This window comes from Myxocyprinus asiaticus, chromosome 41 (genome assembly GCF_019703515.2).
Source record: "Myxocyprinus asiaticus isolate MX2 ecotype Aquarium Trade chromosome 41, UBuf_Myxa_2, whole genome shotgun sequence".
NCBI classification, from domain to species: domain Eukaryota; kingdom Metazoa; phylum Chordata; class Actinopteri; order Cypriniformes; family Catostomidae; genus Myxocyprinus; species Myxocyprinus asiaticus.
Genome location: NC_059384.1, coordinates 21,906,322 through 21,919,717, shown reverse-complemented (window position 1 = coordinate 21,919,717; position 13,396 = coordinate 21,906,322). Strand labels below are relative to the sequence as shown.

The 13,396-nt window shown below is 41.0% G+C and overlaps 1 protein-coding gene across 5 annotated transcripts in view; it reads left to right on the top strand.

Annotated features, from left to right (window-relative positions):
• LOC127431424 (double-stranded RNA-binding protein Staufen homolog 2) overlaps positions 1–12,861 on the top strand; it is a 170,763-nt gene extending 157,902 nt beyond the window's left edge. For all 5 annotated transcript variants that reach the window (XM_051681806.1, XM_051681804.1, XM_051681807.1 and 2 more), the window contains exon 15: positions 10,980–12,861. In XM_051681806.1, coding sequence (XP_051537766.1) covers positions 10,980–11,106 — 127 coding nt within the window. In that variant the 3' untranslated portion in view covers positions 11,107–12,861. The remainder of the gene's footprint in view (positions 1–10,979) is intronic.
• Positions 12,862–13,396: the final 535 nt, after the last annotated feature.

Below are 13,396 nucleotides of genomic sequence, written 5' to 3'. Positions count from 1 at the left end.
GCTTGAATGTATGAACCTCTTGAGCATTTTGAAGTTTTCTATTTTTTTTACCATTATTTCTTTATTTAATCAGAACCAGTATTTTTATATGATATAACAGGTGTATGTTTATCAATTCCATATACTTTTTTTGAGGAAATCAACTGTGTAGTCAAAAGACTAAATTAAACATATTTTTATGTAAACTTTTGTAGGTGCAAAAGTTAGTGAACCCTGAGCTGCATTGCTTAAAACGAGCAGGTAAATACAATTAGGTGGGACAAAATTGGTGGCTAAATTAACCAATGAAATGAGAGATCTTTAGGGAAGAAATTGGGCAGCACTGATTGAAACAGAGATAAAACCAGGTCAGTTTAGTCTTACCAAAGTGAACCCATACAGGTCAATCATGCCGAGAGAAAAATAAATCTCAGAGGACCTCGGGAAGAGGGTAGTGACAGCACATTAGTCTGGGGAAAGCTATAAATTCATCTAAAAAAAATTGAGCTCCATCAGTCCACCGTGAGGCAGATCATCTACAAATGGAGAGCACTGAAAATTACTGCAACTCTGCCTAGAAGTGGACGACCTTCTAAAATATCTGCAAGAGCCGCAAGAAAAGTGATAATTCAGATAAAAGCCAACCTAAACATAACATCTATGGATTTGCAGACCTCTCTTGCTGCACCTGGGACACACGTGCATGCTTCCACAATAAGAAGAAAACTCCATCAACATGGCTTCCATGGGAGGGTTGCTAGGAAGAAGCCTCTGCTCTCAAAAAATAACAAAGCTGCCCATCTCAACTTTGCCAGAGAGTACCTGGAGAAACCTGAAGCTTTCTGGAAGTCCATTCTGTGGACAGATGTGTCCAAAATTGAACTGTTTGGTCACAAACAAAACCCTGCACTGCATACCACCATAAGAACCTTCTCCCAACAGTGAAGCATGGTGGTGGGAACATTAAGATCTGGGCCTGCTTTTCATCCTCGGGACCTGGACAACTCCACATAGTCCAGAGAAATCATGAATTCTGAGGAATATTGTAAAATCCTGGAGCATAACCTCAAGCCGTCAGTTGTGAAGTTAAAGCTTGGCCAAAAATGGATCATGCAACATGACAATTCCAGCAAAACAACCAAAGAATGGCTGAGGAAGAATAAGATTCGTGTTTTGGATTGGCCCAGTCAAAGTCCGGACCTGAATCCAATTGAAATGCTGTGGTGGGACCTGAAGCGGGCAGTTCATGCCAGATGCCCATCTAACCTCACTTGACTGGCTGCGTTCTGCAAGGAGTGGGCAAAAATCCCCCAAAGCAGATGTGAGAGACTGATTAGTCGCTACAGAAACCATTTGGTTGAGGTTATTGCTGTGAAAGGAGGTGCAATACCCTATTAACTGAAGGGGATCACATATTTTTGCACCCATGAAATCTGAGTTTTTGTTTAATCAACCACTTTCGTTAAATAAACAATGACAATATATAATTTTCTTTTGTTTGAGTCCATTATTTGGAATGTCAGTATTATGAATTGGGATATAGATTAACATTTAATAAGGTTATTTTAGTATTTTTTACAAAAATACAATCTATGTAGGGTTCACAAACTTTCGAGCAGCACTGTACCATTTTTTTTGTAAAATATAACATAATTGGGAGACACTACCTTTTCTAGTATTTTTGACATAAATGGGAGATTTGAGATCGGTCTGTAATTAGCCAAATCTCCAGGATCAACCTGTGGTTTCTTGATAAGCTGCTATCATAAATTTTCTTGGGACATGCCCTAAGGATAATGAGGAGTTAATAATTTTAAGAAGTGGTTCTGAGATTACAGGAAGCACCTCTTTTAATAGCTTGGTCGGTATTGAATCTAGCATACATGTTGTTGATTTTGATGTTTTGATAAGTTTGTTTAGCTCTTCCTGTCCTATGACAGCAAAGGATTGAAGTTGCTTGTGGGGAATAAAATGAGACACTGTCTTCAGAGGTGTTATTGCAGATGGTTGCAACGGGGAAAACGAGAGGCAGTGGAACATGCTTTTATATCAATGAAAGTTGGTGTACAGATGTAACAACGTTAAAGATGATGTGCTGTCCTAATTAGGAAGCATCTTTATCAACTGTAAGCCTTTATATTTGCCACAGGAGTTTGCCTCATTTATTCTGGTGAGTGTTTATATTCCTCCACATGCGTGTGTGAATGCAGCGCTGCAACAGCTGGCTGATCAGATCACAGACACGGAGCAACAACACCCGGATTCACTTATTATTATTCTCGGCGATTTTAACAAAACGAACCTCACCTGTGAACAAAATACAAGACAGCACATTACATGCCCCACCAGAGACAGAAATATATCAGACCACTGCTACACAACATTAAAGGATGCATATCGCTCTGTCCCTAGAGCAGCTTTGGGACTCTCTGATCACTGTCTGGTTGATCTTATTCCAACCTACAGGCAGAAACTTAAATCAGCTAAACCTGTAGTAAAGACAAAAAAAGATGGACCAATGAAGCAGAGCTGGAACTACAAGCCTGCTTTGACTGCACTGATTGGAGTGTTTTTGAAGCTGCAGACACCAATCTGGATGAGCTCACAGATACTGTGACATCATATATCAGTTTCTGTGAGGATATGTGCATTCCTACTAGGACTTATTTAACATACAACAATGACAAACCATGGTTTACAGCCAAACTCAGGCAGCTTCCTCAGGCCAAATAGGATGCTTACAGAAGTGGGGATAAAATCTTGTACAATCAGGCCAGGAACACACTGACAAAAGTGATTAGAGTGGCTAAAAGAAGCTATTCTGAAAAGCTGAAAAACAAGTTTTCAGCTAATGACCGTGCATCAGTGTGGAGAGGCCTGAAAGACATTACTAACTACAAGACACCATCCCCAATCATGGTAGGGAATAAAAATCTGGCTGACGATTTGAATGTGTTTTACTGTAGATTTGAAAGGCCCAGTCTCACACCCCACAACCGCTCTGACCTTCACTTTACATAAACACCAACAACTCCTGCAAACCCCCTCCTCCTGCTACTCAATCTGCACTTAAGATCAGTGAAGAGGAGGTGTGCCGGTGCTTCCAGAAACAAAAGACAAGGAAAGCACAGGGCCCAGACAGTGTTTCACCCACTTGTCTAAAATCCTGTGCTTACCAGCTGGCCCCTATCATCACACAGATCTTCAACAGACCACTGGAGCAATGTGAAGTTCCCTGCTGCTTCAAACACTCCACTATGATTCCTGTCCCAAAGAAACCCAAAATCACAGGATTTAATGACTACAGACCGGTCGCTCTGAAGTCTGTGGTCATGAAGTAATTTGAGAGACTGGTGTTAGCCCACCTGAAGGACATCACTGGACCCTTTCTAGATCCCCTTCAATTTGCTTATCGAGCAAACAAGTCTGTGGATGATGCAGTCAACATGGGATTGCATCATATCCTGCAACATCTGGACAGACCAGGGACATATGCAAGGATCCTTTTTGTGGACTTCAGTTCGGCTTTTAACACCATCATCCCAGCTATTCTCCGGACTAAATTACACCAACTCTCTGTTCCCACATCTGTCTGTCAGTAGATCACCAGTTTTCTGACGGACAGGCAGCAGTTAGTGAGACTGGGGGAATTAACTTCCAGCACCTGTACGATCAGCACTTGTGCCCCCCAGGGATGTGTGCTCTCCCTACTACTTTTCTCCCTGTATACCAACGACTGCACCACCAAGGACCCCTATGTCAAGCTTTTGAAATTTGCAGACTACACTACTGTCATCAGCCTCATCCAAGATGACGATGAGTCTACATACAGAAGAGAGGCTGAACTGCTGGCTCACTGGTGCAGTCAACACAACCTGGAGCTGAACACGCACAAAACAGTGGAGATGATAGTAGACTTTAGGAGGAACACCCCAGCATCCCACAAACCATTCTGAACAGCACTGTGGCAGCAATGGAGTCATTCAGGTTCCTGGGCACTACCATCTCACAGGACCTGAAGTGGGAGACCCACATTGACTCCATTATGAAAAAGGCCCAGCAGAGTTGTACTTTCTTCGCCAGTTGAGGAATTTCAACCTGCCACAGGCGCTGCTGATACAGTTCTACTCAGCAGTCATTGAGTCTGTCCTTTGCACTTCAATAACTGTCTGGTTTGGTTCATCTACGAAATCGGATATCAGAAGACTACAAAGGACAGTGCGGACTGCTGAGCGGATTATTTGTTGCCCCCAAATCAAATCAAAATCAAATCACTTTTATTGTCACACAGCCATATACACAAGTGCAATGGTGTGTGAAATTCTTGGGTGCAGTTCCGATCAACATAGCAGTTGTGACAGTGATGAGACATATATCAATTTACAATAACACCAGGTTAGCACAGCACAATTTAAAGTTTAATATACACATAATTACACACAACACAATATACAAATAATAACATACACTGTACAGTATACAATACACACAATATAGATACACAATATTCAATCAAAAAAAGTATATATAGTATATATAGAATGTACGGTAGGTTGTATTGTACTGTATTGACATTCAGGCTGTTGGTTGATAGTAAGTTGTTAAGAATATAATATAATAATAATATAATTTATGACAGTCCGGTGTGAGATATAAGAGTAAGAGTAATAAAGTGCAGTGCTGATGTATTTTGATCATGGGAGATCAAGAGTTCAAAAGTCTGATTGCTTGGGGGAAGAAGCTATCGTGGAGTCAGCTGGTGCAGGTCCTGATGCTGCGATACCGCCTGCCTGATGGTAGCAGTGAGAACAGCCCATGGCTCGGGTGGCTGGAGTCTCTGATGATCCTCCGAGCTTTTTTCACACACCTCCTGGTATATATGTCCTGGAGGGAGGGAAGCTCACCTCCGATGATGTGTCTGGCAGTTTGCACCACCCTTTGCAGTGCTTTGCGGTTGTGGGCTGTGCTATTGCCGTACCAGGCGGAGATGCAGCCAGTCAGGATGCTCTCTACAGTGCAGGTGTAGAACCGTGTGAGGATGTGGCGGTTCATTCCAAACTTCCTCAGCCATCTCAGGAAGAAGAGGTGCTGATTCTTCACTACGACTTCAGTGTGGATGGACCATGTGAGTTCCTCAGTGATGTGGACACCCAGGAACTTGAAGCTGCTGACTCTCTCCACTGGTGCTCCATTGATGGTGAAGGGACTGTGTTCTGTCTTTTCTTCTGAAGTCCACCACAAGCTCCTTTGTCTTACTGACGTAGAGGGAGAGGTTGTGCTCCTGACACCAGTGTGTCAGAGTGTGCACCTCCTCTCTGTAGGCTGTTTCATCATCGTCAGTGATCAGACCTACCACCGTCGTGTCATCAGCAAACTTAATGATGGCATTGGAGCTATGTGCTGCCACACAGTCATGTGTGTACAAGGAATACAAGAGTGGGCTGAGAACACAGCCCTGTGGGGCTCCAGTGTTGAGGGTCAGTGATGAGGAAAAGTTGCTGCCTATTCTAACCACCTGGCGTCTGCTTGACAGGAAGTCCAGGATCCAGCTGCACAGCGAGTTGTTTAAGCCCAGAGCCCGGGGTTTCTCATCTAGCTTGGAGGGCACTATGGTGTTGAATGCTGAGCTGTAGTCTACAAACAAAATTCTCACATAAATGTTCTTTTTTTCCAGGTGGGAGAGAGCAGTGTGTATTGTAGATGCAATGGCATCATCAGTGGAGCGGTTGTTGCGGTAAGCAAACTGCAATGGGTCTAGAGAGAGAGGCAGCACAGAGCAGATGTAATCTCTGATTAGTCTCTCAAAGCATTTGCTGATGATGGGGGTCAGAGCAACAGGACGCCAGTCATTTGCGCAAGTGATTTTTGATTGCTTTGGAACAGGCACAATGGTGGATGTTTTAAAGCATGTGGGGACTACAGACAAAGAGAGGGAAAGGTTGAAAATGTCCATAAAAACACCAGCCAGCTGGTTCGCGTACGCTCTGATGACGTGGCCTGGAATGCTGTGTGGACCCGCGGCTTTGCGGATATTCACCCGTCGGAAGGATCGGGTTACATCCGCTACAGAGACGGAGAGTGAACTAACCTCTGTAGCTTCAGTCGTGAGAGCTCTCTCTGCGAGGGCGGTGTTATTTCCCTCAAAACGAGCATAAAAAGTATTTAGCTCATCCGGGAGAGAGGCAGCGGTGTTCATGGCGGAGTTTTTATTCCCTTTAAAGTCCGTGATGATGTTAATTCCTTGCCACATGCTTCTACAGTTGGTGGTGTTAAACTGTCCTTCAATCTTGTTCCTGTACTGGCGTTTTGCTGTTCTGGCTTGTTTATGCTCCTCCGCGTTCCCGGAATTAAAAGCGGAGGTCCGCACATTAAGTGCCGGGTGAACATCGCTATTTATCCATGGCTTCTGGTTCAGATAGATCCGTGTTGTTCTTTCTCGGAACGATGTCCTCTATGCACTTTCTGAATAAACACATTACGCTATCAGCATAAAGCTCCATGTCGTCATCAGAAGCGGACCGTAACATCTCCCAGTCCGTGTGATCAAAACAGTCTTGTAGCGTAGAGTCTGATTGGTCCGACCAGCACTGGATCGTTCTGAGGGTGGGTGCTTCCTGTTTCAGTTTCTGCCTGTAAGCGGGCAGAAGCAGAATGGAAGAGTGGTCCGATTTGCCAAATGGTGGGCGGGGGAGGGATTTGTAGCCATCCCGGAAGGGAGAGTAGCAATGGTCCAAAACCCGGTCCCCTCGTGTGTTGAAACTAATGTGCTGGTGGTATTTTGGTGCAACTGATTTGAAGCTGGCTTTATTAAAGTCCCTGGTCACAATGAACACGGCCTCAGGGTGCGCGGTTTCCTGCTCACTTATACTCCCATACAGTTCCTTGAGTGCCCGGTCTGTGTCGGCTTGTGGCAGGATGTACACAGCAGTGATAATGACCGCTGTGAATTCCCTCGGTAGCCAGAATGGTCGACACAGAAGCATGAGAAATTCCAGATCAGGAGAGCAGAAAGACTTGATAGAATGTACGTTCCTCTGATCACACCAGGATTTGTTGATCATAAAACATACACCACCACCTCTGCTTTTACCTGAGAGGTCTTTCGCTCTGTCTGCTCGGTGCACGGAGAACCCCGCGGGTTCAATGGCTGAGTCTGGAATCTCCGCAGACATCCAAGTTTCCGTAAGGCAGATAATGCAGCAGTCCCTCGTCTCTCGTTGGAAAGAGATCCGTGCTTTCAGCTCGCAGAGCTTGTTGTCCAGAGACTGAACATTTGCCAGTAGAATACTGGATAGCGGGGGTCGATTTGCGCGGCGTCTTACTCTGATGAGAACACCGGCTCTGTTTCCCCTTTTCCTCCTGCATTTCCGCGTCCGGGCTGCCCAGACAAAGGGCTCCGCTTGCATGTTTGTGAACAGCGGGTCGGCATTGAGGAATTTGAAGTCCGGTTTATGGTGTGTAATTGCTGAACCAATGTCCAAAAGTGTTTGTCTGTCGTAGACAATAAGGCAGACAACATCCAATACAAAAAACATAAGAATTGTAAACAAAACAAACAAAACACTACCATGTTGTGTCGGAGCTCACAACGCAGCAGCCATACTCGGCCCCATCTTGAGTCCCTGCCCTCCCTTCAAGGACTGTACACTTCCAGAGTGAGGAAAAGGGCTGGAAAAGTCACTGTGGACCCCACTTACTCAGCCCACTACCTTTTTGAACTGTTGCCTTCTGGCCGGCGCTACAGAGCACTGAGCACCAGAACCGTCAGGCACAGGAACAGTTTTTTCCCTCAGGCCATCCACCTCATGAACAGTTAAAACTGCCCCATTGATCAATAATTATGTGCAATACACGGCTTGGTCTATATTTATCTTACCTCTTCTGCCATACATTCCCTTGCATCTGTATATAACAGATTTGTATTTGTACATACGTATATACATATGTACGTATTTTTTTGTCTTATTGTGTATTTCTATATATACTTATTTTTTCTATTTGCTCTTTATTTTTATTCTATTTTTTTTTATAATCTCTGTCTTGTTGTATTGTTTGTGCACTGGAAGACAAATTCCTTGTATATGTAAGCATACTTGACAGTAAAGCTCATTCTGATTCTTATTCTGAATACCAATTTTGTTTCTAATGATTTCAGTTTTATCAGTAAAGAAATTCATAAAGTCATTACTTCTGTGCTGTGATGGAATATCTGGTTCAGTCAAAGCTTTATTCCTTACTAATTTATCCACAGTACTGAATAAACACCTAGGATTATTAGGTTTTTTTTATGAGTTTGCTAAAAATATGCAGACCTGGCAGCTTTTAGAGCCTTTCTGTAGCTTGAGACACTATCATTCCATGCACCACGAAAGACCTCTAATTTTGTACTCTTCCACTTGTGCTCCATTTTCCGAGTTGCTCTCTTGAGAACATGAGTGTGATCATTGTACCATGGTGCGGGGCATTTGTCTTTAATTTTCTTTAATCGAAGGGGGGTGACACTATCAAGAGTGCTAGAGAAGACTGTATCTATATTTTCTGTGATTACATCAAGTTCTTCAAAATTTTTTGGTTTACTGAGTATTTGAGACAAATTTGGAAGGCTATTAGTGAAGCTATCTTTAGTGGTTAAAAGAATAGTTCTAGCCGATCGATAACACGGTGTAGATTGAGTGACCTTTGCTAAACGCATCATACAAAAGATGAAGTAATGATTTGAGATGCCATCGCTCTGCGGCAGAATTGCTATATTATCAACATCAATTCCAGATGACAGAATTAAATCAGTGTATGATTATGCCGAAGAGTTTTCCTGTCACATTTTGTCTGACCCCAACAGAGTTGAGAATATTGATAAATGCTAATAATTGATAATTTTTTTTTTTCAAGTTTGGTTTCAATAAAAAAAAAAAGTCTAAATGACTTAGTGAGTGTTTCGTGTTTGGTAGTTTGGGGAACAGACACAGTCTCTATATGATATCTAGGTGATAAAGTCTCTATGTGTTGTAGTTTATGTGACCTGTGTGACGTCTCAAGGCAGCTAGCAGATGTTCAAATTTGCCTGTTTTTCTGCTTCCTGACCTGGGCCCCAGTTAGTCAAACAATATTATTATTAAGACTATGAGCCAAATTACTAGAGAGGAGAGCAGCACCTTCCCTGGAGGGATGGAGTCTGTCTCTCTTTAGCAGGTCAGGTCTTCCCCAAAAACTTGTCTAGTTGTCTATAAATCTTATGAGATTTTGCGGACACCACTCAGACATTCAGCCATTCGGCAACACTAATCTACTATAAACCTCATCACCATGATGAGCAGGGAGGGGACCAGAGCATATTACAGTGTCTGACATAATTTGTGCAAGTTTACACACCTATTTGACATTATCCTTCTTGATTTCCGACTGGTGAAGCCAGACATCGTTAGTGCCAACATGAATAACAATCTTAGAAAATCTACATTTAGCATTAGCCAGCACTTGTATATTTGATTTGATGTCAGATGCTCTGGTACCCGAAATGCATTTTACTATGGTGGCTGGAGTCTCTATTTCCACGTATCTTACAATAGAGTCACCTATAAGCAGGGCGTTTCCAACAGGCTTCTCAGTGGGTGCATCACTGAGTGGGTAGAATCTATTGGAAATCCTAACAGGAACGGGAGAGTGGTATAGCTTTGCCCTAAGAGTATGCTGCCGAGACGTCACCCAAACGCCCTGCTGCAGGGACTCTATAGCCGGAACCAAAGTGTATGAGTTGCTCGCTGTACTTACCGCATCTGAAACAATATCTACAGGCTTCTCTGTCTCACTGATCTCTACTAGCATTCATATGTGTGTCTCTAACATATTTATCTTCTCCATCAGCCGGACTAATTCCTTACATTTATCACATCAATCCCTCACTGCTGACGGATGAAGCTATCATAAACATGAACAGGTTGTATGAGTCATATGAGTCATTTTTCGGGAATCTGGCTACACTGGTCATGCTGTATATATTATGCTGTATTCAAGAGAACCGACCCATATGAGTCATTTGTTCGGGAAATGGGATACACAGGTTGTGCTGTATATGTTGCACTGTAGATTCAAAAGAACCGGATCATATGAGTCATTTGTTCGGGAAACAGGATACACAGGTTGTGCTGTATATATTGCGCTATAGATTCAAAAGAATTGGCTCATATGAGTCATTTGTTCAGGAATCGGTCTACACTGTTTGAGCTTTATGTTTCGCGCTGCAGATTCAAAAGAACCAGTTCATATGAGTCGTGTGTTCGGAAATTTGGCTATACTTGTTGGACTTTGTTTCGTGCTTCGTGCATTGGGCCACTACTGAATAGTAAACGACTATTTTAGTGTGGTGTTCTGTCCGTATCAGTGGAAAAATGCACATTCGAGAATCGTTAATTGAACTGAAAGTCATGAAAATCATTTGGTTCCGGTATTTTTTAATTTTTTTAATGGAACAGAAATGGTTATTTTCCATGAATGCAAATTGTTCTCAGTTCCCAAGTCCAAGATGGCCATATCAGACAAAAACATAACCAAAAAATTACTGGCTCATTCACTAATAAATTTGTACAATTTGCATATTTATGTGCACAGAAAAATTCACTGCACAAAATGTCAGCCGAATTCACAACAGATTCATACGCACAGAAATTAGTTTTTTTTCCTCTGTTGTAATGTTGATGAATCCAGAGTATTCTAAATAAAGTAGTGCGATTTACAATTTGATCGTTAATTTAGAGTAAATTTAAGGGCAAACTTACTGTGTGTGTAAACGATTGTGCGCAGGTTTCACACCTTAATACGTGCCTGTACATGGTTAGTGAATGAGGTCCACTGAGTGCACCTTTAAAACATGAGATAAAATCTGATGAATTATTATATCTTTTGTACGATTTCATATGATAGGTCAGTTTCAACAATATTACTTTTTTAAGCAATGCTGAAGATTGATCCTGTTTAACCTTTATTTCCACCTGTTTGTCTTATAGACAAGTGAAACGTCTGGGCGAGAGGACCGACAGTAAACCGACTAACTCAAGCACCACTGCTCAGGACTGCAAGGATTCAAAGGCCGTCGTCTATGAACTGACCCCACCCTTAAGACCCTCCCCCTGAGAGCCCCCACGACCGCCGCTGCATCCTTCTACACGTGTCAACATGCAATATGGTGGATGTGTCCCATGAAATATAAATGAAAAAAAAAGCATTCTTCGAGTCTATGTGAAGACAACACTATTTAAACACAACATTTATTTACTCTAGAGTTACTTAAAAAGAGCAAGCAAGCAAGCTAATATTTAAAAAAAAATATATATATATATAATAAAAATGTAGTGCATGGTACTGTTTGAAAAACAAGGGAACTTCAGTGACTATGTAGAATTTCCCCATTTGATAGATGTTTGAATATTATTTTCACCTTGTCTCCAAGTGATATGGTTTAAAACAGGCTTATATGATGCATTAATAGAAACAAAGCATTATTGGGGGCAAACAAAGTTGTGTATCTTATTTGGGGGGTTATATTATTTTCCTCTTTAATCTATTAATAACAATGCTTGAGTATTTAAGGATTAACTAATGCCAGTGCTGTGAAGTCGTAGTTGTTGTCTTCATATATAGTCACCCAGCTTACTGTATATGCTGACATAAAGCATTCATCTATCTATGTGGATGTATATGACTTGTAGATTATCATACGCAGAGGGAAAGAAAAACATACTACGAGTGTAAATGGATAAAACTGATGCTAGAGGTAAACAGCATAGGATCATAACGTTCCTTCAGAATAGCAAATTCCACTATGATGATTGTTTTCTTCTCCCCTCAATTTTGTCCAGCACATCTACACCCATGTTGTGTGTTGTATTGACTTGATACATCAACTGAGTGCTTTTAAGGACTGCATTCCTTGGAAAGAGAGGCTCTAATGAATTGACAGGCTCTCTTTTCAAAATGATTGAGTCATAGAAAGAACAATTACTTGACATGCCAAATGTAACTCTCTGGAAGAGCGTTTTTCTCTCCCTGAAGATCTACAGTGTAACAACAGACATGTCTGTTCTTAAAATGCAGTAAAATCACATCAGTTCATGTTGAAACCAGTGGTGTGTGTTGTCTTTTCACCTGAGTGAATTTATATGCAGTGAGTTTGCATTTTTCTCATTTTATACAAAATTTTTACAAATGTTATTATCAGCATTCCAATATGAATGAAAAGTTGAACTGAAAAGTTAACATACATTTAAGTATTTTGGGATTTCCTCCTTTTGCATGCACTTGAGCTGGCATAGACTCAACAAGTGCAAAACCTAATGATCCATGTTATCCAGCATGATTTGATAATGTTCCAAAAAACATCTTGTGGTGCTTCAATGGAAGCAAGGAAATCTGACCTTTTGTACAAAAAGGTCAATGTCACAAATTTGCCTACATTTGATTTAGTGACTTAGTACAGAATCCCAAATATTTATTCACTTTTTTATTTTATTTTTTTTATTTTATTTTTTTTTACATTTAAAAAAAATCATAAAACTTTCCAAATATATCCAGGTAAAAATGAAGAAGAAAAAATAGCAAATAATCTAGATGTTCAATTTGGTCTTAGATTTTTGGACCCCTCTATATGTAAGGATTTTAATTTAATAAAATAGGGAACGTTTGCTGCATCCTCAGTTCAGAATTATGCATTCTTTGTAGCAACACATGAGTCTCTCAGTCGTTGCGACAGCAGTCTTAAAATAGATCTGTACTGTAAGATTATGCAATATCACCATGTAAACAGTCCTTTATTCATTGTAAGAGGAAGATTCCTTCTTTACATCACCACCATATACTGTAAGTTCAAGCTCATTAAATTCTTCAATAGGTGGTATAACGAGTCTGTTGCATATTTGTCATTAGTGCTGTATGCCAAGGCAACCATCACTATTACTATTGTTCATACCAGGATGTTAGAGGTTTGTTCAAATCCTAAAACCTAAATATTAAACTTTGGTGTGTCACTCCAGACTTTAAGAATCATTTGTGCTGCGGGCATGAATGATACCTCAAATCATGCGGTTTGTTGAGAGGTGTGCTATTATTTTTCTGTTATTGATTAGAAAACAGGCTTGAGGGACCTGAGACATATCTAGAGACTGTGGGCTGGGCTGTTCCATTAAGGGGCAATATTTGCCCTCTGTTTTTGATTTTCAGAGGCATTTTATACCTTTTAAAGGGCATGTTTTTTTCTAACTAAATAAAGTGTAATCCTGTTATCAAATACTTCAATTCAAACAATATACATTTTCAATATGAATAACTAGATTGAGAATTTATTACCTCTTATTCATAAATTCAATCAATATCAACTTCTATTTCATACATTAATATGTATAAGTATGCCTAAATAGAGGAATCATTA